General features: G+C 33.3%; 1 protein-coding gene across 1 annotated transcript; it reads left to right on the plus strand.

Annotated features, from left to right (window-relative positions):
* Positions 1 to 26,331, plus strand: LOC141333555 (chemokine-like protein TAFA-2). Its single transcript, XM_073838593.1, has 6 exons — positions 1 to 386; positions 16,122 to 16,213; positions 20,521 to 20,676; positions 21,846 to 21,970; positions 24,022 to 24,071; positions 25,599 to 26,331. The coding sequence occupies exons 2-5, from the start codon at positions 16,123 to 16,125 to the stop codon at positions 24,049 to 24,051; spliced, it is 402 nt and encodes a 133-aa protein (XP_073694694.1). The 5' UTR covers positions 1 to 386; position 16,122; the 3' UTR covers positions 24,052 to 24,071; positions 25,599 to 26,331.
* The last annotated feature ends 1,497 nt before the right edge of the window (positions 26,332 to 27,828 follow it).

Here is a 27,828-nt window from a genome sequence, read left to right on the forward strand (position 1 = left end):
GCAGCATCTGTTTTTCACTCAATCTTTTTTATTTGCCTTCTATTTTTACTGCTCATTAGCTACTAACATCCCATTTTAAATTCAAACAGGAGACGCGGGAAGCGTTCAACGGAATAATCTCATTTGTCCAGTTCTGGGACGGTTAGTGACGGTTAATGACGGTTACGCGCTCAACTCGCGCGCGGATCTGAATCATGTGAAGCGCCGCTGAGGGAACCCAACTGAACCGAGCAGAACCGACCCAAAGCGGAACCCTGGAGCGATTAACTGATTGAATTGACTGATCGAGCTGATCGGATGGATTGATCAGGAGCGGCACAGGTGCGGCAGGTACGAGCTCATTCATGCCGCTTCTTCAGTCGGTCTTCAATCTGTCGCGAGTGCAGGTGAGAATCAATCAATCAGTCAATCAGAACCTCGAATACAAACACAACAACAGTTTAAAAATATACAGACGAGTTTAAAGTGGGTTATTATTTGATTGTTTGGTGACTGACATCACGATTTTGTTTTAGACATTCAGTCAACACTCGCTACACTCCGCAAAACAAAAGCCTACAAATGATGTGTAATACAGTATTGTTTGTTTTGGTTTATGTTTGCCATTTTTATTGCTTGCGTGCTATTTAGGCTATAAATATGCAGTATTAAGCATTCAGTAGGCTATATAAATTATAGTATTTGTTCAGGATACATTTGAGGCAATGTACCATGTAGTGTAGGCTACTTATAGTGTACTTGACTACACAGACAGTATTAATGCATAAACACATATTGAAAAGTGGTTTTGGAAACTGATTTTTGTAGAAATACTGTAAAAGCACCATATAATAACAGTATTTAGAAATGTTTTTTATTAATTTTTTTTGTAAATGGTAATTGTACTGATTTCTTGTTTTATTGCATGTTTGAGAGTCACTCTGGACCACAAAACTAGTCATTAGGGTAAATTTGATTTTAATTTTAAATTGAGATTTAAGTTATATATCTGGAAGCCAAATAAATTAGTGTTTCACTGATGTATGGTTTATGATAGGATAATGAGATACAACTATTTGAAAATCTGGAATCTGAGGGTGCAGAAAAATCTTTAAAAAAAAAAAGTTTTTAGCAATGCATATTACTAATCAAAAATGAAGTTTTGGTATATTTACGGTAGGAAATGTACAAAATATCTTCATCTTTACTTAATATCCTAATGATTTTTGGCATAAAAGAAAAATCAATAATTCTGACCCTTCCAGTGTATTTTTGGCTATTGTTACCAATAACCAGTCATAAGTGCTACTTACTTATGAGTGGTTTTGTGCTCCAGGGTCACATATGTTTTGTTTGTAATTTGTATTTTGGTCTTGGAAAACAAGCCATCTCGTTAGTTAGAGTTTTCTGGAATTGCATTGATCATTTCCAGTCTTTAGAGTGAATATAGTCAAGAATCTCATCCTGCGTCAGCGAAGTCGTTCTGCAGTCACTAATGACTATTTTCTACATCTCTGAGTCCCAGTGCCGCTGACGTTCAGAAAATGAACACTTTGAATGGCAGTGAAAGCCGTAGCTCATCCAGATCTGACCCGAGAGAAAAAACAGGACTGAGAAATCCTGAAACCGTATGTGACAAAATGTCACTCGTGTTGTTTACTGAGAATAATGTAGATGGCAGAGCTTTCTATATGAATCCTGGAGTGTTTCAGTGGAGGAAAACTCAGGAGTCAGCGACTGTGAGTGTAAATAAGCAATGTGCATTTCAGGAGAAATCACTGTGAATGTCAAAGTTAGCTTGTTAGTAATTAATAATTAATCCTAAACGGTCTTTCCAAGACTTCTGTTTATCCACGCATGAATTACAATGAATCAATTCAGTTCCAAATCTGAGTATGCAGATTAGCTAAAGTGTCTCTTTTTAAATAGTTTCTTTGTATTCTGGTTGATTCACGGTAATTTAGGTTATGAAATGCTGTGAGAACATTTTTCGAAATGTTTCTGAAATCTTAAAATGTTTCTTGTGATTAAAACATTATTTAAAGGTTACAAAAAGATTTCTTGCAAACTTGTTCTAACCCAAAATCATTCCCATAAATTATTACTTTATACGAACATTTTGTCTTAACTTTTATGTAACTTAAAAAGACATTGTGAGGATGTTCCCATTAGCTGTGTAATCGCGTGTGATAGTGTGTGTTTTTTGCCCGCTGAGTATCAGCTGATTCCTGATTCATGCGGCATTTCAGATGCTTCATATCGCGAAAGAAAGCGCTGTGTTTATCATTTTACTGTTTATGCTGAATGATCACAGTGGCAGAGGAATCACCGAAAGCTGAGCGTTTAGATAGCTGGATAACCGGATTCATTTTGAGTAAATAAAGAGCGTGACGTTATCAGGACAGTGAGGCTGAATTTAGATTTTTAACAAAATCAATTAACAAACATTATAATTTAAAAGATTTAAAACCATCTGGGCCTCTTTATTTTTGGGTCACACTTGGTACCTTTGCTATGGAAGCCTGTTTCTGCCACTGAATTAAAAAAAAAAAAAAGGTTATTGCAACTTGTTATCTCACAATTCTGACTTTTTTCCCAGAATTGTGAGATATAAACTCACAAATGCAAGTCATAATGTCAGAATTGCAAGATATAAACGTGCAATTCTAAGAAAAAGAGTCGCAACTGTGTGACATAAACTCGCAATTGTGAGTTAAATCAGAATAGCTTTTTTTCACTTCAGAACTGGACTTTTTAACTTGCAATTGCGAGTTCATATCTAACAATTCTGAGAAAAAAGTCAGAATTGTAAGATACAAGCTTGCAATTGCGAGAAAAAAGGCAGAGTTTATATCTCGCTTTTGTGAGTATCCTGTAATTCTGACTTTATGTCTAGCAATTTTGACATTCTGAGAAATAAAGTCGCAATTGCGAGAAAAAAGTCAAAATTGTGATTTTTTTTGTATCTCGCATTTGTGAGTTTATCTCCAGCAATTCTGACTTTATATCTAGCAATTTTGACATTCTGAGAAAAAAAATTCTGAATTCTGAAAAAAAAGTCAGAATTGTGAGATAAAAAGTCACAATTACGTTTTTTATGTTTTTCAGTGGCGAAAATGAGCTTCCATTCTATCAAGTGTTAATTTGACATTTTTCGGCATTTTAACATTTCCAAATCATGTCCATAATTTTTTTGTGTTCACAAAGCAAATGCAGCAAGCTGTTAGATACAAACATAAAAATAACCCCAAAAGCATAGGTGGAGAACAAAACGTGACTGCACCAGGGTGTTAGTGACTATTAAACAATAATCAGATTGTATAGCGTCATATTGTTGGTCAGAAGTTTGTGTTTGTTATTCTGAGGTCACGACCCCTTATTCTGAGGTTGGATGTCTTTTCTGTTGCTTATTTATAAGACGTCACATGTGCTCCGGTTGATTCCAGATGACATTAATAAGCCACAAACACACCAACTTCAGCTGCCTGTCTCCATCTTGACGGCCACAGTCATATTTTATCGTACATTACTAAACCTCATGACTGGAATGACAGGTTAGTGTGACACATGCAGTTTCCCTCGTCTGTATGTGAGCGCAGTGCTTGTTATTACCGCTCGCAAAAACGAACTGGTTGAAACCAAAAACAACCAATTTTTATTTGTTCATGATTATTGCAGTGTTTTTTAAAACTGATTTATCAACACTGACAAAAAAAAAGCCATTTTCACTTAGAAATTGCACAGAAAGTGCACATGGAATAAAACATGAAATATAGAAAAAACGTATTTTATTGTAAAACATAATTCTTATAATCAATCATTTTGAATCATGATCACATTTAATCATTTGAACTTCTCATTAATCATTAAGTTGGCATTGTATTTTATGAATATTGTTGACTCTTTGACAATGCTTTGGATAAAATGCATAAACCTAAATGTAAAACATTGCCTTCTTCTCTTTGAAACAACATCTCACCTCTGATGATGCGTGCAGTGACATGAAGGCGGGGCAATAATATTAGCACCTCCCCTTCAGTGACCTGTCAATCACAGCAAGCCACACCCCTCCATTTAAAATCAAGTCTCGCGCTATATTTCTTTTCATTTAAGAAGTTGGAAATACATCGTAATATCCCAAATCCTGAATGTCACTGAACGCAGATTATTACTCCCACCAGAGATGGTTTAGCTGCCGGCACACCATTATTATGAGCGAAAATACAACCCGGCAAGAGTGTGAAAAATAGACGTTATCTGACTAATGACTGCGTATGCACAGACTGCTGAGTCGCCGCTTCAGATGCTGTAACTACATTGACTTCTTTTCTTGTTTTCTCCATTAACCCTGGTTATTACGCTGGCGATCTGACACACAAACACCTGAACCTGCTTATGAAGCACACAAGGCTTCCTGAGATGTTTTAGCTGTGGTTCCATAGTGGTGTGTGTCGCTGCTATTATTGGCCGTCCTCATCACCTTGAGTCCTGCATTAATCTGGACTCATGTTGGTCTCTGAACATATTGTGCCCTGCTGAGATGGAGGAGAGCTCGACCCTGATGAGAGAGACGGGCGTGCAGCCTCGCTCTCTTTGGGGTCAGACTCAATTTGGAAGTGCTGAACTGATTCTGTGGAAAAACAATACAGCTAACCGTATAATAATAGCAGAAAAACTGGACATTTTAATGTTTTTTTTTTTTTAGAAGTGATTGTTACAATATTGCATTACTCCATAAAAAGTAACTAATTGCATTTCTTAGTTACTTTTTATGGAATGTAATGCATTATGTTACATTTGCGTTACTTCTTGTCACCTGGGCTGGGCTTAATTACATATTTTTGATAACAAACAACCCATAAGTTATATTTTTGAAAACTGTAATGAAGTAAAATTAATAAATAAAGTAAGTTGAGTTACTGATATAAATAAGTTAAATAAGATATTTTGTTGTAAACTTAAAAGTAATGAGTTAAAAAAGTAATCTGATTACATAACTTGTTACTTGTAACATGTTACCCCCAACAATGTTTGTAAGAAACATTTTTGTAACCTTTGAATAACGTTCTAATGATGACCAGAAAACTAGACATTTTGGCCAAAAATTTGGCCATGTTCCAAACGATCTAAACGTAACACGTTCCCGCCAATCCCCGCCTTGACGCAATGATTGACGTAGGGTGGGCGTGGTCAGCTCGGAATGCATTTTCAAAGCCTCATTGAATTTTGCTACAAATATCCCACGGCGCCATGATGAAAATGCAATCGTAAGTGTCCTAACTGTTAGTCTAAATGCATTTAGGACAAATAACATTTAAATGATAATTTTGCTACTGTTTCTGCTTGGACACGTTACACATATCAAATCAATTTGGGCTATACATTTTCATTTTCATTTTGCTACTTATAAAGCATTAAAATAGTATGCACTTTACAACTTAAGGCTACTGTTGGAAATGGCAAATGTAAATAATATAATCTAATTTTCAATTTCATTCTGCACCAAATTTTGCACGCTTGGTGGAAAATGTAAATTTAAATACAGAATTACATTGCCATTTTGAATATTGCATTGCAAATTGAATTTTGCTACACATATGCTTCCATAATATAGCTATTTGAACATTCATTTTTTAAAAGTTATATTTTTGACAACTGTAATGAAGTAAAATGAATAAACAAAGTAAGTTGAGTTACTGATTTGAAGAAACTCAGATATTGTGTTGTAAATTTAAAAGTAATAAGTTAAAAAAGTGATCTAATTACATAACTTGTTACTTGTAACATGTTACCCCCAACAATGTTTGTACGAAAATTTTTTGTAACTTTTAAATAACGCTCTAACGTTATGATGACAAGAAAACTGGACATTTTAACTTTTTATTAAAGTTTTAAAATGTTCCTACAATGCTTTTATAACCCAAATTAGTCACCTGGGAGGACAGACTCTCTCATAAATTCTGTGTTTGAGGCTGTATGTTTAATCAAACATCACATATTCATCTGTCATTTAATAATATGACTAGCAGAATAATATTAATGTCATATCTGCTGTAGTTTACGTATTTACAGGCTTTCTCTTCAGCTGATGTCTTGTTAGTCATATGTGACGATTGGGGTTTATAAGATTGTGTAAAGTTTTTCCTTTAAAAAACAAAATACATTTGTCAAAAAATGCAAAAACAAAACGTAAAATGCAATAATGAGCTATTAATAATTTACCTTACCTTCCAGAGAAATAAATCCTTCAAAACAGATGCTCGTCCTCAGTATTTTTGTCTCGTTTTCCAGTACAGATATTCTTAAATGAAAATGATTTAAGATATTATGTCTTCTTTCTGACAAACGATCAACATCAAGCTTAAAACAAGAAAGTATTTGCCAGTGGGCTTAGAAAAATCAATTCAAAGAGAAAACAGGATTACCTTTCTCACCCCTTTGACAGATATTTGTTTTACACATAATTGTATTACTTTTTCGAAACATCTGAATACTTCTCAAGTACTGTAAATGCATCTTTATGATGAATGTTTAGATATTTGGACTGGAAAACTATAAAAATAGCAGGTTAAACGTACAGTTTGAGTTTGTCTAAAAGGAATCTTGGAGCAGCTAAGTGCGTTACATAATCGTTCGTCATTTCCTGTCCCGTCTGCGTCCAATAAGAGCGCGCTCACGACGCGGTTAAAAATAGGCAGCGTTTCTGACACCTTTCATCACACTTCTGTCAGAGAAACAAGTTCATGCTGATGCTGATGCTGCGGCAAGATGCAGGAGGAACTACGGTGCCTTAAATCACAAATGTACAAAGAAATATAAATGTAAAGAAACAAGCGTTTCTATTAGAAGCATTAAAGCAAGCGCTGATGTGCTAAACTGGAAGGACATTTGAAGGAAACGGACACTGTATAACAGTTTGTTCTTGCTCTAAAAAACCTGCAGGTGAATTTGAGTGATTCTGACAGCTGAAGCGTTTTATAAGATGGAAAGGTCACAACCCGGTTAGCTTAGTGGATTCTGTGCTTTCACAGGTGTGTTTTGAGTCCAGGATCTGCTGTGAAATGACCCACTTTCTGCAGAATCCCGGACTCGAGCAGCCAAACTCATTGTGTGCAAAACGTCTGTCCTTCTGAGGCATCAGCAGCTGCAGAAAATCAACGGTTGCTGTTAATAAGCTGTCAGAAATGCAGACGCACAGCTTCATTTTGGAGGGATAAATCAGATTCTGCTATGGATTCTGAGCTGGTCTAAACACACGTGTGTTATAATTAAAGCTCAGTTCAGCTTCTCTCAGAGGTGCGATGAAAACACAAAGCATGCTGGGACGACGTGTCTAACAGCTCGACGCACTGCTGACGAGACACAAAACAAAAGCCGTAAAGGTTCGTTGTCGGCAAATACGATGATTTAAGGGGATTATTAAACAAAGCTTCTTTATTACTTCTGTACACAGAAAAGATTCACTCAGAAATACTAGTAAATTTCACAAATGTGACCCTGGACTTATGTAGCATGGGTATATTTGTATGTATGGCTCAAAATTATAAATTTTTATTTTATGCCAAAAATCATTGGGATATTAGGTAAAGATCCTAGCGTAAATCAAAACATAATTTTTGATTAGTAATACGCATTGCTAAGAACTTTATTTGGACAACTTTAATGGTGATTTTCTCAATATTTTGATTTATTTGCACCCTCAGATTATTGTAGATTTTTAAATAGTTGTATCTCAGCCAAATACTGCACTATCCTAACAAACCATACCATGGAAAGCTTGTTTATCTAGCTTTTAGATGATAAATAAATCTCAATTTAAAAAGATTTACCCTTATGACTGGTTTTGTGGTCCTGGGTCACAAATAATCATAAAGAAACTGCAAGTAACATGTTGAATAAAGAGTGAATTTTTGAAGTAGAGGCACTGAAATACTATTTTCTAGCTGTTAACTTTATTTTTACACAAAATATAGTTATTTGAACATTTATTTTTTAATATTCCAAGAATGTTAAAATGTCAACTTTGTGAATAGAACTTTATTTAATAGTTTCTTGCAACAATTTACTAACTTTATTTTTGTCTAAAATATTTTTGAGCATTTATTTATAATATTCAAAGAATGTTAAAATGTCCATTTTTCGGTTTGTGAACAGAACTTTATTTAAGAGTTTTTTGCAACAATTTACTAACTTTATGTTTGTGTAAAATATTTTTTGAGAGTTTATTTTTAATATTCCAAACATGTTAAAATGTCCAGTTTTCTTTATGTGACTAGAACTTTATTTAAGAGTTTCTTGCAACATTTTACTAACTTTATTTTAGTCTAAAATGTTTTTTGAGCGTTTATTTTTAATATTCAAAGAATGTTAAAATGTTCCTTTTTCTTTTTGTGACTAGAACTTTATTTAAAAAAATTTGAATGTTATGAATGTTATGAGAACATGTGGCAAATATTTAACGTTGTAAGAAGGTTCCGTAAGAATTACTTTAAGAACATTTTCTCCTGAACGTTTTCTCTGAGAATGTTTGCTGTTTGCAGGACTGTAACGGCAGATTCACAAACAGATGGTTAGATGCTCGTTCCTCCGCTGCAATATAAAGCGAACATTATTTTTTCCTGTTTCTGTAGCGTATTCATTATTGATGCTGCCATCACAAAAAGAGCAATTAAAAGCAGATCAGAAATAGAGCGTTCATATTACACAGGCAAACATTAGAGCGATTGACATTGATTAGTGTGTGTGAGGTGAAGAGCTAATGGTGGCACACTGAATCTCACAGACATTGATTGAAACATCACACTGGAACGAGAGGCGCGGATGGAGGACATGCCGCTCGGATCGCTTTATTCTCCTCATGTCTCCACGTTAGAGTTTAGAAACTTCAAGTAAACGTCAGAATAACTTCAGTAATATGTGACCCTGAACCACAAAACCAGTCATAAAGGTCAATCTTTTGATATTGAGATTTATACATCATCTGAAAGCTGAATAAAGCTTTCCATTGATGTGTGGTTTGTTAGGATAGGACACTATTTGGCTGAGATACAACTATTTAGAAACCTGGAATCTAAGGGTGCAAAAAAACTAAATACTCAGAAAATCGCCTTTAATGTCCAAATGAAGTTCTTAGCAATGCATATTACTAATCAAATATTTAATTTTGATACATTTATGGTAGGAAATTGACAAAGTATCTAAATGGAACATGACCTTTATTAAGGCAAGACACTGCAGGTAAATAGGGTAAAAAACAACAACTAATAGTTGTCACCATACTTACCCAGTTAATTGATTATATTGATCATTGCAAACATTTTTTGTATTACAAGTTTTTTTAAATGTTAGGTTTAAATATGCAAATTAGGCAATATTTATTGAAATATGTGCTAATTTGCATACATTTCTAGTACAAAAATCAAAACACTGGATGAAGTCAGTTTCAAAATTCTTGTTTAATTTTTGTTTTATTGAATGTTTTTACAGAGGGAATGGGTATCTCATTTTGTCACTCCATAATACTGAAGAAAAAAAACTTAGAAGAGAGAGAAAACAATGTATTTTTATTTATTTTTTTACCATTTTGGGGGGAATAAAATGTTGTATAAAAATGTTGTATATATATGAACAAATCCCTCTGTAAAAACTTTCAGAATATAGACAGGAATAAAAATGTAAAGTTTGATGTGCAAAAGTGTTGCCGAAGTGGAGATTTATGGCTCAGTGTAGGAGAAAAAAACTCATTTTGAGGAAACAGCCTTTAAAAATCTGTATTGCAATTGAAATCTATTGACACAAATCGCTATAAAAGAAACACTTAACAGTGTCTTTTGGGTGTTTTCTTTCCATTAATCTGAAAAAACACTATATGAAACACCAAAAAGCCCAAAATCTTGACAGATGCATGAAAAAACAGTGTTTTTGCCTGCAGTGTCTCCCCTCAGTATCCTAATGATTTTTGGCATTTGACCCATAATTGTGGTACAGGGTCACATATTTCCAGATGAACACTTACTAGACTGAATCAGCTTGGCTTTACTTGATTCTCCATGAATCATTTTGTAGAAAAATCATTGAATGATCTTCCCAAGCCTCCAAAACATCTCACATCTTTTGAGGAACGTTTATTTGTTCATCTCTCAATCATCATTGGATTGCATTGCATTATATGTTTGGATCATTTCAATCTCATCTTCCCAAGACATGTTATTGAAAATATAGAGTGACAACTGACATTTAGATAATTTTATGTCAGTATCTGCTGCACTGTTATAAAGATCTCATTGATTTACATTACAAGCATCAGAATTTCACCATATAAATGTCAGCATCTGTGGCAAATTGCATATTTTTTTCTTAGTTTGAGTCTTTGAATAAATTTTAGCTGTTTTATTCTCACTATATCAGACAATATGAGCCATGAAAGCCTGTTGGAGTCGGTTTAGTTCTGGTTTCTGGACTTGTTTTGTAGTCTTCCTCATTTGGAGAGACTCCTCTGCTAAATGTCAAATACAGCAGTAATGTCTGGTTGTCTGTTTCTGTTGTGAACTCCAGAAGCGCTCTGGATCAGACCTGTCTCGTCTGTCAGTGTCGGTGAGGTTCAGGGTCGAGGTCCATGCTGTGATTCACCGCAGCGGTTTTAGAGCTTAACTTCAGCTCGAAGGCCTGCAGGGAATCAGAGAAGATCTCATATAGTCTAGTGACAATCACACTAGTGTTCAATGTGTCAGCTGTTTTTCAGTTAGTCTTAGTCCAGTGTCAGATGTCCTTTCTCTCAACAGCGAAAACTAGTATTAATTTCAATAATTATATTCACTTCTTTCTATCAAAACGACGCAAGTATGTTTAACCTTATGTTTGTCGATGTTTTCAGATCATCAGTGTTTTTTCCTTCAGCTTAGAGCGAGCAGGTTGGCAGATGAATTAAACACAAGACAGAAAATGTGTCCTTTTAAGAGAGAAGCTCTTATTTAGACTCTGATCATCCAGAAAACAGGTAACATTCTCACAACTTTCACTAACATTTTTTTAGTGATATAAATGTGAGGCGTCATCGGATGCAAAACACACTTTTACATGTTGTTTGAACATTTATGTGTTGGCAGTTTGTGTACACAACCACCCTACAGTGATAAAAATCCACCCACACTGCAAAAAATGCTTTTCTTACTTACATTTTTTGTCTTGTTTCCAGCCAAAATATCTCAAAATTCTTAAATCATGGAGGATTTTCTAGTCGAGTAAAAATTATTGTCTTGTTTTCAGAAAAAAAAAAGTCAAAATTAAGTGTGTTTTTGCTTGAAACAAGCAAAATAATCTGCCAATGGGGTAAGAAATATAATCTTGTTTTCTGTTTGAAATAACATTATTTTTCTTACCCCATTGGCAGATTATTTTGCTTGTTCTAAGCAAAAAATCACTTTATTTTGTCATGTTTTTTCTGAAAACAAGACAATAATTTTTACTCCTCTAGAAAATCCATCTTGTTTTAAGAATTTTAAGATATTTTGGCTGGAAACAAGACAAAAAATCTAAGTAAGAAAAGCATTTTTTGCAGTGCAGTGGTATTTTTTTAATCTTTAAAAGTAATATCCCCTTTTTAAAAGCTTCTTGTTGGTGTGACGACACACAGACAGAGGCCCCTCCCATGATAGTTGATTGACAGGAGCGCCTTACCTTAGCCCCGCCCTCACCGAGCTGAAACAGTCCGACTCCGAAAGAATCTCTCAGATTGAGGTGTTCTGTTGTTGGATGTAATAATGGACATAGCTGTCGTCATTTAACCCCCGACATCTGAGCTGCTGAAGATGCAGAGGATTAATGTTACTTTCGTTTTTGAAAGGAAAGAACTGATCCCGATCTACATATGTGCAAATCATTCGTGATGCAGCTTTACCCACAGCAGAAGTGAGGATAAGGGTTTTTACATACCATTGAGAAATTTTAACCAAAGTATGTTATAGATTTCTCATTATCAACTTGTGGAAAATGGGCATCTAATGACCCCTTTAAGATAATGTTAATGTAACGTTCTTAATTACGTTGTTAATATGTGATATATCCGATCTCATATTGAGAGAAAGCGTTCTTAGAACAATATTCTCGAAGCATAGAATATTTACATTTAATGTTTCATTAACGTTTTATTTTTTGGGGGGGGGGGGGGTCTTGTAACCTTTAAATAACGTTATATTATACAAGAAAAATGGAAATTTTAACATTTTAGGTACGTGTCCCCACATTTTTATAAAATTCATTTGTTATATGAGGCATGTGATGGAGGTTTAGATTTCTTCTCCTCATTTTTTGTAGAAGAAAGTGCAGTGAAATTTTAGATATAGAGTTTTTTTATGTTTTAAACTACATTTTATTCTTGTTTTTTCATCACAATGTTGATAAACACTCCTAAAAATAAAGATTCTTCTTAAAAGATTCTTCACAGTGATGCCATAGAAGCACTACTTTTGATTCTGCAACGAACCATTCGGTTAAAGGTTCTTTAAAGAACCATCTCTTTCTTACCTTTTTATAATCTGAAGAACCTTCTTTCGCCACAAAGAACCTTTTTGTGAAACAGATGTTAAAGATTCTTTATGGAACCATTTAAACAAAAAAAGGATCTTCTTTGGCATCATGAAGCACCTTTTATTTTTAAGAGTGTAGTCTCAGCTGGTGTAATAATGACGTCAGTGTCATTTGTGACCCTGGACCACAAAACCAGTCATAAGGTTAAATTTGACAAAACTACATCATATGAAAGCTCAATAAATAAGCTTTCTATTGATGTATGGTTTGTTAGGATTGGACAATATTTGACCGAGATACATCTATTTGAAATCTGAAATCTGAGGATGCAAAAAAATCAAAAAGACTGAGAAAATCACCTTTAAAGGTCCACTGAAGTGCCTTGAAACACGCAGCGTTATTCTATGTGGTGACGTTCTTTTAACTGAAACAAAAACATATCGCTAAGCCCCGCCCACTTATTTTGAATAGCCAATAGCGTTCCATTAATATCTGATCGGGTCAGAGCAGTTGAGCTCGGTAAAGCCGCATTTGTAAGCTTATGACAGCCACAGACTAATAAATTACCCCACAGATTCAATACGAAACTCTTGCTAAAACAAAATAGTGATCATAATCATGCTGAGGCTGTGTAGTTTAATACATGCCGAGTCCGACCACGCATATGAGCGCATATGATCTGCTCCGCGTCTCTGTGTAGGGGGCGGGACACTACGGACTCTAGAGAGCATTTTATTGGACAGAACGTTTGATTAGAAACTGAAGTGCACGGTGATATCATCCAAATCCTTGATTCATATTGGCGGAAGTGACGAGACTGTAAGTTTTGAATGCCTATATCTTGTAAAAGCGAATTTTGTCATTGCTTTGAAGCACACTAGCTTATATATAATCTTAAGGCTAATATATTCATACTAAAAGCCCAAAAACTTTAATTTTGATTTCAGGGGGACTTTAAAGTTGTCCAAATTAGGTTCTTAACAATGCATATTACAAATCATAAATTACATTTTGATATGTTTACAGTAGGAATTTTACAGAAAATCTTCATGGAACATGAACTTTACTTAAGTTCTTAATGATTTTTGGCATAAAAGAAAAATCAAAAATTTTGACCCGTGCAATGTATTTTTGGCTATTGCTACAAACATACCCCAGCGACTTAAGACTGGTTTTGTGCTCCAGGGTCACATTTTAGGAATTTCTCGTGCAAAAATGGTCATTAACAAATATTTTTGCTCATGTTTTTCTGTTATATCAGAGAATCAATGTTGAAAATAAGTGGCTCCAAGGTGGTTTTAAAGCGCCTCTAAAAAGGCTCTGAAGTGGCTCTAAAGTGGCTTTAGCTGAAGGATGCAGGTTCAGGTGTGTCAGATTGAGTCTTTTGATTTCTGAAAGACGTAATGAAGATGAATGACATGCTGGAAATGAGGAGCGATGGAGGAACTTGCCCTGACAGCCTCATTTCAGAACCAGACTCGATTCTTATTTTAATAATTCATCCCGCCGATGCGCGTGAGTTTATTAATGTTTGCAATAGTCCAAACTTTAACGGCGTGTTCTCTTGTTCGCTGCATAAATTATGCAGATGTCCTGAGGGTTTGCAGTACAACACAAAGGCCTGAATTAAACATGAAGAGCTTTTAGAATAAAACACACAATTAGAAACGGCTCGTTCCTCTCTGACAGATTCTTAATGAGAAAATAAGTCTGCGTTTCTTCCCCTCCGGCGCTCAAATTAAAGACTTTTATAAGGTCATTCGATCAGATTCCCAAGGTGATACTGTACGGAGACGCTCGGAAGCAATTACGTGCCGTTTATGAGTGCGAATGAACATAAATATTAGTACGGCCTCAGATTTAGTGTTTAATATATAATTCATGTTGTTGTAACAGCTTCCGGAAAACTATTCACACCTCTGAGAATTTATAACACCTAAATATATGATGATAAACACGGTTAATTACAGCATCAATGAGTCCACTTTATTTACCTTTGTGTTGTAGAGAAAAGTAGAGATTATTAATAATAACAGTAATGAGAACAGAAAGATATGGAACTTTTGTAAGGCAGATCTAATGTTTCATTAATGATCATTTATTTTTTGGCAAGTTTCTAATCTTGCTGTAATTTCACTGTTGTAAAATAAAATAATAATCTTTAAATAGTATATGTTAATTCATATATTAATTACTACAGCAATTTATTAAATGATTGGTTATTTAAATATCTATTAATATATTTTTAAAGAATTCTTATATGCTCATCAAGGCTGCATTTACTTGATCAAAAATACAGAAAAATAATTTTTATATTGTGAAATATTTTTATGGTTTAAAAAAATGGTGTTCTATATTAATATATTTTGAAATATAATTTATTTCTGTGATGCAAAGCTGAATTTTTCCAGCCATTACTTCAGTTTTCAGTGTCACATGGTTCTTCAATAATCATTCTAATATACTGATTTATTACTTTTATTTTCAATTTTGGAAACAGTTGTGCTGCTTAATATTTTTTTCAGGATTCTTGATAAATAAAAGGTTAAAAGAACAGCATTTATTTAAAATATTAATCTAATAATATAAATCTTTGCTATCACTTTTTTATCACTTTAAAACATCCTTGTTGAATAAAAGTATTAATTTCTTTCAAAAAAAATCACAGGTTCCAAAAAAATATTAAGCAACAAAACTGTTTAATAATAAATCATATTAGAATGATTTCTGAAGGATCACGTGACACTGAAGACTGGAGTAATGATGCTAAAAAATTCAGCTTTATATCACAGAAATAAATTACATTTTAAAATAGATTTACATAGAAAACAGCTATTTTAAATTGAAATAATATTTCACAATATTACAGTTTTTTCTCTATTTTTGACCAAAAAAAAAAAATGCAGCCTTGATTGCGCAGAAGAAACGTCTTTAAAATCCATAAAAAAATCTTACCGATTTATTTTATTTTTAAAAACATTTAATATAACAATTATTAAATAGTATTTATTACTATGGTACTTTATTTATTTATTATTGAATTAATTAAACACATTTAATTTAATAATGTAATCAATTTATATAGAGAGAAAGATATCGATTTTTTTTAAAACAAAATAAAAATTGTTTTATTAATTGCAATGTCAATTTTGATTTCAATATTTAATTTTTTTAAATATTTTGAATATTTTTTGTCTGTGTGTGTGTGTGTGTGTGTGTGTGTGTGTGTGTGTGTGTGTGTGTGTGTGTGTGTGTGTGTGTGTGTCAGTCTCAGATGATCTAATACTCATTACTCAACCACAATCCTAATACCGATCGGAAAACAAACGGTCGGATCTCCAGCACCTCCGTAATGGAATATAGAAGGTGAATATCAGTTCATAACCAGAGTGTAAGCGATACGACCAGCTGCCAGTAATTACCATCAGTGTGAGTGAGATCGTTTACATGACGCCTAACGAGGCTCAGCTCTGGATTCTTTGTGTTTCTGCACAAGTCTAATAAGAAAATCAGGGATTTTTCCCCCTGACTCCTGTAAAAATTCACATCAAATGTAGGCAGATAGGTGATGTGGTAAAGATATACAGTCCTGACTCTCTGTGTGTGTTTGTGTGCAGGATGAGCATGAGAGATCTTCAGAAAGTCCTCACTCAGGTCCTGCTGCTGGTTCTCCTCCTGGGATCTCCAGCACAATCCAGAGGACATCAAGGTGGGTTTTGTTCTCCTTGCCTCAAATGCAAAATGACGGAAGATATTCTGTAAAATCAAAATTATGTGTAAAACAAACACAAATATCGCAACTAAGGTTTTTTCTAAGCTCAAAGTCACTTTATTTTTCGATGCTTTCTTAGAAAACTAAATATAAATACACCGCTACTCAAAAGTTTGGGATCGGTTAGATTTGTAATGCTTTTTAAAGACTCTTCTGCTCTTCAAGGCTTTGTTTATTTGATTAAAAATACAGAAAAAGCGGTAATATTGTGAAATGTTATTGCAATTTAAAATATTGGCTTTCTATTTGAATATACTTCAAAATATTACTTATTTCTGTGATGCAAAGCTAATTTTCAGCATCATTACTCCAGTATTCAGTGTCACATGATCCTTCAGAAATCATTCTAGTATTCAGATTTATTATCAGTGTTGGAAACAGGTTTTTTTGTAACCTGTGATACATTTTTCAAGATTCTTTGATTAATAAAACGTTAAAAAGAGCAGCATTTATTTAAAATAGAAAGCTTTTGTAATAATAAACACCTCGTTCAAAGTTTAGGGTCAGTATTTTTTCTTTGAATGAAATTAATACTTTTATTCAACAAGGATGTGTTAAATTGATCAAAAGTGATAGTAAAGACTTACATTGTTAGAAAAGATTTACATTTTGAATAAATGCTGTTCTTTTTAACTTTTTATTCATCAAAGAATCCTGAAAAAAGTATCACAGGTTCCAAAAAAAATTTTATATTTAAAATATTTTTTAAAAGTAATAAATCTGTATATTAGAATGATATCTGAAGGATTATGTGACACTGAAGATGAATGAAAATTCAGCTTTGCATCACAAAAATAAATTATATTTTAAAGTATATTAAAATAAAAAAACAGGTATTTTGAATTGCAATAATATTACCTTTTTTTCTGTGCATTTTTGCTCAGATAAATGGAATTTATAAGAGATATTAATAAAAAACAATACAAATCTTACTGATCCCAAACTTTTGAGAAATGCATCTTAATTTACAGATGTTTAGTTTTCTGGAAAACAAGACACACATACTGAGAAAGATCATGATTTTATGCAGTGTATGATCAGAGCCGCTTAGAAACACAACAGAGGAAATACAGCAGTGCATTTCCTGTTTCCTCACCACCGATCCCAGCAGATCTCACTAGTATTAGTCATGCAAATGCAGTTTAATTAGAAAAGCTTGTCCGCTCTGAGACCGCTATCCAAACTCTTAATTAGCTGTTTACAGCACACACACACACACACACACACACACACACACACAGGCATCTTATAGAAATGTCAGCAGCAATTAAAAGTGCCGAGCTCCGCAGCGTGTGAATAATTGAGCGGCTGGAGTGACGCGTCACCAGATCAACACGAGCGCTCAGCGGGAGGAAGGACAGTGACCGAGACTCAGCGGCACCTCCTCCTGCGCTCCTCCAGCCGCTCGCAGTTTCATGAATGCAGTTTCTCTCCTGATCGATACTGAAGTGTGTGTGTGAACAGAGTTTAGCTGAGCTTGTCACTCACTGCTGCTGCGTTAAAGTCCTTGTGGGACGTTCGTACTTGACAAGTTGACAAGTCGTCATTATGACATCAGGTGCGTTCAAGTCACTTTGGTCGAAATAAGATGGCGATTTACCTTTTCTACATAAAATTCAATGGTTTTTTTTAACTCTATGTCTACAGAATGACAAATAAAGAATGTGCGTCATTGTGTTTTTGCTTGTTTCTCTTTATGTTCAATTTATGAAGGTGATAAACTGAATTAGGGCTGCACTGTAAAAGAAAAGAGTTCTTAAACTTTAAAAAGTAAGTGTTCGTGTTGCCTTAAAATTTTAAGTTTACTCAACTCAAATATCTACGTTTTCATGTAGTATAACTTAACATTTGATGTTGGGGATCGATGTTTTTGCGTTTTCGCATCTGTCGTAAGCATTTTGAAAGGAAAGGATGACAAAAAACTAAGGAACGCATACGAAAAGTAGTGTGCTTTGAATTTTTATATTTTCTATTCATGTGACTTTTATGAAAATGATTCTTCTATGATAATGATTGTGGTCTAGTGGGATTAATTAATTGTAGCCTAACGTTTCCACCAGTGCTTAATTTGAGCCGCATCCTGTCAGATTTTGGATTTTTGCGTTCCGGTATTTGTTTTTAAAGATCCGGCATTAACAAGTGCATTAGATCGTGACAGTGCGTGCGTGCATACAAGACAGAGCAAGCGCGGGTTTATGTCGATGTATTTGGAGGATGTGTTGGTCCTTAACATATTTTCGACCAAACAGCTTTTTAAAGTTCAAAATGGCTCTCATTGATTGCTTACTGCTTAACCCACTTCTCTCCAAACGCATCTAATGAGCAGCAGAATGTTTAGAGAGAAAGTATAATATCAGAAATAATACCAAATCAAGCGAAATATTATTATATATTAACATTATAAACACTATAAACATAGCTATAAGTGAGTTACCCTGACTCCAAAACAAATCATTTAAATGTAACGGTATTCAGAACAGAACAGGAATGAAACAAAATATATAAAGGTAAGAAACCAAAACAAAGCGAAACTAGAAATAGCAGGCGTTGGGCTCACGTGCCTCTGTAATTCTGCACAAATCCAAGTGTTTCCATATTCCCAATGTATTTGAATGATAAAACTATTATTTATAATGTATACTAGGGCTGTCCCCGAATAGTCGAAGATTCGATGCATCGATATGCGGAGCCTGATTCGACCACCGATCTCAGAGTCGAATCTTCGCGGGTGAAACGAGCATCATACCATTTTGCCAATATGGGGGTGCTCAATGTCTAATTGCACACAGAACTACTGGTTTTGTACGGTTATATTACGTTATATACAGCCTTTGATTATGATAATGCAGTAAAAACAAAAGTGAAAAGAAAGAAGCGTTCAATAAATATTTTTAACGTGTGTTTGTGAATAATTCCAACCACCCCTGTGACTAATTTAATTTTCACTTTCCCTGATGCATGACGAGATGAGGACCATCTTGAGGCGTTTTTGCAGTTGGAGGCGCCTCTTTTGAATGGTTTTCTGTTGGCAGTGAGCGTTCTGCACGCTGTTTATGCGCCCCCGGCGCCTCGCGTTTTTGCAGGAGCGCTCTGAGCGCCTGAAGTTGAAAAAAAAAAATCAACTCTGAGCGGAAAAACGCCCAACGTCATTCGCGTTCTTTTCCATTGTCCAATCGAATGAATGGAGAGGCGGGCCTTCTGTTGTGATGGCGAAAGTTTACCGTTGCTTAAAAAGTCCGGAGACTGCAAGAAATGGAGGAGAAACCTTTGGTGTCTGTCGTGGGTAACCAGGAGCTGTATTATTTAGGGTTTCTGCTAATATGACAGTTTACTTAACAGCAAAAAACTAAGATTTTAGAGCGTTCGCGCTATAATCCTTTGAATTGATTGACAGGACAGCTGTTTTGGTCGTTGCTTAGCAACATAAAAAAACCACAGCACACTGCTCTTTCATTAAAAGTCACCAAAAAAGGCAGTGCTGTGCGCCTCGCGTTTTTAGAACTAAAAGACGCGTTCTGTGTTTTTATTTAAACCTAAATAAGTTTGTCTGTCAGTTGGCAGGCAGTTTTGGTCGCTTATAAAATAAAATAAAAATAGTTTTACCATCCTGCTGACTACAGTGTCGTGCCCCTCCCAACCCATTCACACACGCACATAGGCCTAGATGATTCGACTATCGGTCGACTATAGAAAGATTCGAAAATTCTGATTCGACTATGAAAATTCATAGTCGGGGACAGCCCTAATGTATACTAGGCTTTGTGTTGTACGTTCGTATTTCGATGGAAAAAATTATATTCTCTTCAGCAAAAATGTCCAGAAATCTTCACTTTTAAATTTGTTTTTTGTTCCAAGCTCTGTTCGTTATGGTAAAACCATGAAAAAGGCGTATTTGGTGTAGTTTATTTAATCTAATTTAATTCAAATTATTTAGATTTTTTTCAGCTGTTTTTGTATGCCTCATTTATTAATGTAAACAAACTAGTTTGTGTAATTCGTTTGGAGTTCACTGTAATTTGTATTGTGATCGCTAACAACTTCCTTGTTATTATTTCCTCATAATAATAGTAATAAAATAAGTAAAGATGCGGAAATTGAAAGCATGCATTTCATTTGGCTATATAGTGTGATTAAGTGTGTTTTTCGCGAGCGGGTTGCTGCTGCGGCGGGGCCGAGGATCGACTATCGACCCAACCCTATTATATGTATGTTACATTTCTGTTTGTGTTGTGTTTTGGTTTCAGTGGTGCATCACGTGCGGACAGGCACGTGTGAGGTGGTGGCGTTACACCGATGCTGCAATAAGAACAAGATCGAGGAGCGTTCGCAGACCGTCAAGTGCTCGTGTTTCCCGGGACAAGTGGCAGGAACCACCAGAGCGGCTCCTTCCTGCGTAGACGGTACTAAAAACGCACCAGACGGTCATTTGGAGATATTCATCAAAGCATGAATGAATCCTCCCATTAAAAAAGTATCACTTTTTAAATTTAAATTTTAAGAAATGTAACATTCACTAGCAGTTTCTAAGCAAAAAAAATTGTTTCAAAGTAAAAATAAAATCAGTGTGGATTGCAATATTAAATAAAAATATGAATGATATTTCTTAAACATTTAATATAGAGTTGCATTGTATCACTGAAAATAGTTTGTGTGATTGATTAGATTGTCTAAGCTACTTGTATTGAAATGTTTATATTTATTTATTTTTTTTACTTACTTTTTTACTAAAACTATTAAAAACATTTTGTTACTTAAAATAGAATATACATTTATTGAAATAATATTCATTTAGTTTAAATTAAAGTAAATAACTAAATAATCTAAAGCTAATAAAAATGACTAAAATTAATTTCAAGGCAGGAAATATAAAAAAAAAAAATTATTTGTATTTAAAAATATTAACAGAAACAATAGAACTTGAAACAACAATGTTTTTACGCTTGGTTGTATAACCTCTAAACGCTGGAAATAAAATCTTTTGATTCAATTAATGAGTGGATTATCAAATGCATTTCTGAGCGCGTCATTAGCGCCGTGTTTAACGTCTGTCGCTTAATGAAGAAGCTGATTAAACTCTGATCGCCTCTAATCTTTCCAGGCGTATTGCTTTATCTGTGTGAAATGAATGTTAACGGATCCGTTCGGATGGGTTCGGGCCCCTGAGTGCCGTCTGACCTATTCACTGACATTTAGTCTCTGACATTCTCTGCAAATTAAAGTGCGCTTCTAATGTCCTCCATCGGCGGGTCATCTCTAAAAAACCATCAGTGCTTAACCTGGTAATGATTCCCTCCATCATCACGCCTCGTTCTGACGGGTTTAGTCCTAATAATGCATTCCACATCAACTCAAACTTGCCTCTATCTGACCAGCTACTGATGTTAAAGATCTTACCATGTATTACTGCACTTGCTTCTTTTTATTTAATTCAAAAATGTAGAATTTTTACATGAACCACACCAAAAAACTTCTACAAACATATGTATTTGCATATGCATTTTAATGTATATCTTTCAGGTCAAAACAGGGTAAAGCAGTGATTTATCTTGAGCTCTGTGTGTGTTTTCAGCCTCTATAGTCCAGCAGAAGTGGTGGTGTCAGATGCATCCGTGTCTGGATGGAGAGGAGTGTAAAGTCCTGCCGGATCTCAAAGGCTGGAGCTGCGCTACAGGGAACAAGATCAAGACCACAAAGGTATAAAAACCCTCAGAAAACACAGTAAATGTTCTCAAAGCACACTGAAACATTATTAATACGTTGCTTATGGAATGTTTCAGTTGGATGTTTGTGTAACATTTTTTAAATGTATCTACTTGTTTCGGAATGTTCAGAGAACATTCAAAAGTAACATTCTCATAATGTTTCAAAATGATACAATTCACTTAATGTTTGCATTTAAAGAAACTGGACGTTCAAATAATAAAAAATTAAATAAAGAAAAATAAAGAATAAAAAATAAAAAAGGACTTTTTTCTTGCAAGTTTGCATCTTGCAATTCAGATTTTTTTTCTCTCTCTCAAAATTGCATTATATAAACTTGTAATTCTGACTTTTTTCTCAGAATTGTGAGATAAAAACTTAGATATAAAGTCAGAATTGCAGGAAAAGATAATAAATAAAGACTTTTATTCTCACAATTGCTAGTTTACATCTCGCAATTATGACTTTTTTCTCGCAATTGCAAGTTTGTCTCTCACAATTATGACTTTTTTCTTAGAATTGCATCATTTAAACTTGCAATTATGACTTTTTTTCTCCGAATTGTGAGATATAAACTCACAATTGCGAGTTCTAAAGTCAGAACTGAGGGATATGATCTCACAATTGTGAGATATTAAGACTTTTTTTTTTTTTCGCGAAATTGCAAGTTAACATCTTGCAATTCTGACTTTTTTCCTGAATTGTGAAATATAAACTCACAATTGCAAAATATAAAGTCAGAATTGTGGGATATAATCTCACAATTGTGAGAAATAAAGACTTTTATTCTTGCAAATGCCAGTTTATATCTCACAATTTTTACTTTTTTTCTCAGAATTGTGAATTGTGAGATATAATCTCACAATTGCAAGATATAAAGTTTGCGAGTTTATATCACTCAATGCTGACTATATAACTCGCCATTGCGTTTTTGTTTCGCGCAATCCTGAGAAAAAAAGTCAAAATTGTAAAATAAAAAAAAATGCAATAACCTTTTTCATACTTTTGACATATTTTTGTTAATTGTGAGATACTGACTTATTAGATATTAAGTCTTGTTTTTTAAAAAAGTTATCAAAAGTTGAAGTTTTTGCTTAAAATTAGAACACAAATCTGCTAACAGGGTCAGAAAAATCAATTGAATTCAAAGGGAGAAATTATTTTTCTTAGATATTTTATTCTTGTTTTAAGCTTGTTTAAGACTCAGTATAGGATGTATTGATGTAATAATTATATGAATGTTTATATGAATGTTTTTATAATGTGTTTATTAAATACATAGCCCACTCAAAAATAATAATATCATTACAGAAAACCTGAATGAGTTTCTTTCTTCTGCTGAACACGAAAGAAGATATTCTGAAGAATGACAGCAACTAAATAGTCGCCGACAGTCATTGACTTCCATAGTAATACAATGGAAGTCAATGGGTACCGTCACCGGTTTGACTCCCAGCATTCTTCAGAATATCTTCTTTTGCCTTCAGTGAAGCTCATACAGGTTTTGGAACGACATGAAGGTGAGTAAATGATGACTGAATGATCTTAAGATGCTATTTGTCTTTGGTCCGGCGTGAGGTGTAGCTCTATGTGGGTCGTTTCGGCGGGTCTCTTCTGCTGAAGGTCAGCGGTGGGACGCTCACATCCATCTGTCTCTGGGATCATTTGTTACCAGCAGATGAAGCTTTTAGCCCCATTAATGACTAGTGTGTCACCGCAACACCCTTGAACATCACCAGCGCTTTAATTAGAAGCTTTTAATAGAAACCCAATGCAAATGTCCTTCTGCCGCTGGTTATGACGACTGTATGACTCGAGCCCGTTCAACTTCTATCAATTATTTAAACGGCCTCGCCAAACCTGTCTGGAGCCTAATTATTGATCCTAAATATCCACAGGTTCCCCGATCGGCCGGCGTTGCGGTGGTCTTCATCGATTCAAAATAAACCGTATCAACCTCAAAGAGCCTATATCTTTCTTTTCCGTATGAAACACTAAACTAATGCCGTTTCCTGCTTTCATTTCCCATGTTTCGTGCGCCACAGATCTCCTCAGATCGGGATCAGCTCTGGTAACCGCTGGAAATATGATACAGGTGAGCTGGCCTTCATCATCATCATCATCACAAACATCATGAAAGAGTTTTGAGCAATTTCTTCACGCAGCATGGGATGAAACGTCCAGAAAACTCTTTAGATGGTGAAGTTTGTGTTTATTTCCTTCTCACTAATTCGTGTAATTCTGGAATTAGCAGCACATTTGCTGACAGAATATATGACCGTCTTTATCACATTTTGTGCCTGAACTCAAATACAATGTGGTTTATAGCTATTCTGTTCACAAACACACTTTATCAATCATAATGTAAGACCTAACTTAAAGTAGAAGCTCTAAACTGTCTGGATTTCACTGATGACACTATTAAAATATCTCAAATTATTATATTTTAGATATTTTAATAAAAATAAATAAATAAAACACTTGCTGAAAATGTAGACGTTAATTAAAAAAATGACAATTAAAAAAAAAAAAAATTGCTAAAATGTAAAAAGTCATTAAATAAAAAATGTAAAATAAAAAAAAACATTTAAAAACTTGCTAAAAATGTAAATAATAATTAAATAAAAATGAACAATTAAAATAAATAAACACAAAATAAAAAACTTGCTAAAAATGTAAATAGTAAAAAAATTTAAATTTAAATAAATTTAAAAACTTTTAAAAAATGTAAATATTGATTAAATAAAAATGAACAATTAAAATAAACACAAAATAAAAAAAGATGCTAAAAATGTAAATAATAAAAAATGTAAAATTAAATTAAAATAAATTTTAAAACTTTTTAAAAATGTAAATATTGATTAAATAAAAATGAACAATTAAAATAAACACAAAATAAAAAAGTTGCTAAAAATGTAAATAATAAAAAATGTCAAATTAAATTAAAATAAATGTAAAACTTTTAAAAAATGTAAATATTAATAAAAAAGTTATTTTATATATATATATATATATATATATAGTAAATAAAAATGTACAATTAAAATAAATAAAATGAAACACTTGCTATAAATGTAAATAGTAAAAAATGTAAAATTAAATTAAAATACATTTTAAAAACTTGCTAAAAATTTAAATATTAATTAAAAAATAGTTAACATATATTAATTAAATAAAAAAATACAATTTAAATAAAATTAAACACTTGTTAAAAAAGTAAACAGTAAAAAAATATAAAAAATGTAAAATTTAAAGAAATTTAAAAAACTTGCTAAAAATGTAAATATTAATTAAAAAATAAATAAAAAGAAAACAACTTGCAAAATTTTTTTAAAATTTTTTTTATATAATAAGTTAAAAATATCACTTGCTAAAAATTTCAGTATTAATTATTAATTATATTAATAAAATAATACAAGTAAAAAGATTTTATTTGTTTACCAGCATGTGACCATGAACCTGTTTACCCGCAACGACCAACATCAGGGAACTGTGAATATCTAAATGTGTTGTTAAATTATTACAAAATTTACGTAAAATCTCAGGAGGAAGTGTCTGAGCTAGACGTTGAGCTTTTTGAGGGTTCAGCTGTTTTTTCTAATAATGTTTTTAACTGTTTCAGGTCATCTTCTGTGTCCGTCACGTCTGTACTCGAGGAATCCTACGGAGCAGAGACTCACAGGTTCAGCCTTTATTGAAAAGCCCAGGATGTGCAGTGAGACTCTTACGGCTCAGTGAACTCACAGCGCTGCTTTGTGACACTCAGACCTTCTCATTATGAACCTTGATTGAACTGACAGATCTGGATCTAGACCGATGAAGGTATCCAGACGGATGATGGGAAAAAAACAGATGAACACTTTGTTCCTGCATTTCTTGAAGTTCTAATATGAATGTTCATATATCCTCCTGAATGAAATCATATCAAAGAAGACTCCAGCAGGTTTTATCTGTGTGTAAATGATGCATACGCTCATAATAAACCATGATTGTCTTAATCTGCTGGCTTTCTCTGTGCGTCTCAGGGCTTGTTCTGTGTCCAGGTGTTTTCCAGGTGATCTGGGCGGAGCAGGAAGTGCTTTGTGACCCTCAGGTGACCCTCAGTCATTCACACTACCACAGCAAACTCATGTTCCCACGGACGCTTTCAATCTAAATGAACAGATTAACACGGTGCTGTCTAATTTTAGCCTGCTGGTAGCTGTTGTTGAGAACCAGAGCTGGATGTGGATGAAGCGTTTATTCGCTGTGACAGCTCTGCAGAATCGCCCCACGAGACGCAGCAGATACGTTTACTTCATATCAGCAATAACTACACAGCCGGGTAAACAATCCCAGATGGGGTTAACACACAAGATTGCTCTTTAATGTGTACACATGCTTTTTAGAATATATGAAATCTGCATTAAAATCATAAGAAAAGAATCCTTAGTCTGGTGAAATGATTACAAAAAAATCTATTTATTAATATTATTATTATTATATTATTATTTCTTTTTTTGTTTTGTTTTAGAACCAATTATTTTTTGTTACTATTGTTCACTTTTATTGTTTTAGATCCGTTATTTATGTTTTACATTTATTTATTTAATGTTATTTTATTTTAGTTATTTTTGTTTTATATTTTTGTTATATTTTATTCATTTTAGTGCTGGGCAATGATTGCTCGTGATTAATCACATGCAAATTAAAGTGTGTGTGTGTGTGTACTGTGTATATTTATTATGTATATATAAATACACACACATGCATGTATATATTTAAGGAAAATGTTGTGTTTATATATTAAATCTATTTATATATAATAATAAATGTTTATAATCATATAAACAAAAACTTATTTTGGATGTGATTAATCACAATTAAATATTTGAACAGCACTAATTTATATTATTAATTTATTTTATATTTTTTGCTTATTTTGTTTTAAACTTATTTTTTTGTTACTATTTTACTTTATTTATTTATTTTATTATTATTATTATTTATTAGTATTTTATGTTGTTTAATTTTGCTTTAGACTCTGTTACATTTTTTGTTACTATTTTTATTTATTCTTTTTTATTATTATTTTATGTTGCTCAGCTTTGTTTTGTTTCATTTATTTATTTGATTATTTAATTATTTTGCTAGTATTATTTTATTTTGTATGTTTTAGACCCTTTTTTAACATGTATTTATTTATTTAATATTTATTTTTTTTAATTGTTTTATATATTTGTTATTCTTTTAGTTTTAGACCATATTATTTATATTATTTATTATATATGTATTGTTTGTTACTGTTTTTTTTTTGGTTTAATTTTGTTTTGCCTTATACCCTGTTATTTATATGTACTTTTTTATTACTATTTTTCTCTATTCTTTTTTATTGTTATTTTATGTTGCTCCACTCTATCATTTATTTATTTGATTATTAATTTTTTTGTTACTATTATTTTATATAGATTTTTTAATTTTAAAAAAAAAAAATTTATTTAATTTTTTTATTTATTTAATATTATTTTATTATTTTATTCTAGAGCCTATTCTTTTTAAATGTACACTTTTTTTTTTTTTTTTTATCATTTTATGTTATTAAATTTTGTTTCGTTTTAGACCCCATTGTTTGTCCCTCTGATGGAGAGTGTGATTAAACACATGTCTGTCTCTGCTGCGGTCTCCAGTCTCGCGGGACACCGACTGCAGGTTTACTGTGTTTTGATGACATGTCAGCGCATCTCTGGGGTCGGTTAGCTCCTCTAATCGGGGTCCCAGAGGCAGACGGGACACGCTTGTGTCAGGCTGGATCACGATGATGTTTAACGCCTGTTTAATTCACTGAACAAACACTGATCCACTGCTGAATTCAC

Source organism: Garra rufa, chromosome 4 (assembly GCF_049309525.1).
Source record: "Garra rufa chromosome 4, GarRuf1.0, whole genome shotgun sequence".
Taxonomy (NCBI): domain Eukaryota; kingdom Metazoa; phylum Chordata; class Actinopteri; order Cypriniformes; family Cyprinidae; genus Garra; species Garra rufa.

Bases quoted from the DNA above. Each gene is read 5' to 3' on its own strand.
- LOC141333555 (XM_073838593.1), top strand. From the start codon at position 16,123: ATGAGCATGAGAGATCTTCAGAAAGTCCTCACTCAGGTCCTGCTGCTG. The intron at 16,214-20,520 runs GTGGGTTTTGTT...TTTTGGTTTCAG, and splicing joins ACAATCCAGAGGACATCAAG to TGGTGCATCACGTGCGGACA. The intron at 20,677-21,845 runs GTACTAAAAACG...GTGTGTTTTCAG, and splicing joins GGCTCCTTCCTGCGTAGACG to CCTCTATAGTCCAGCAGAAG.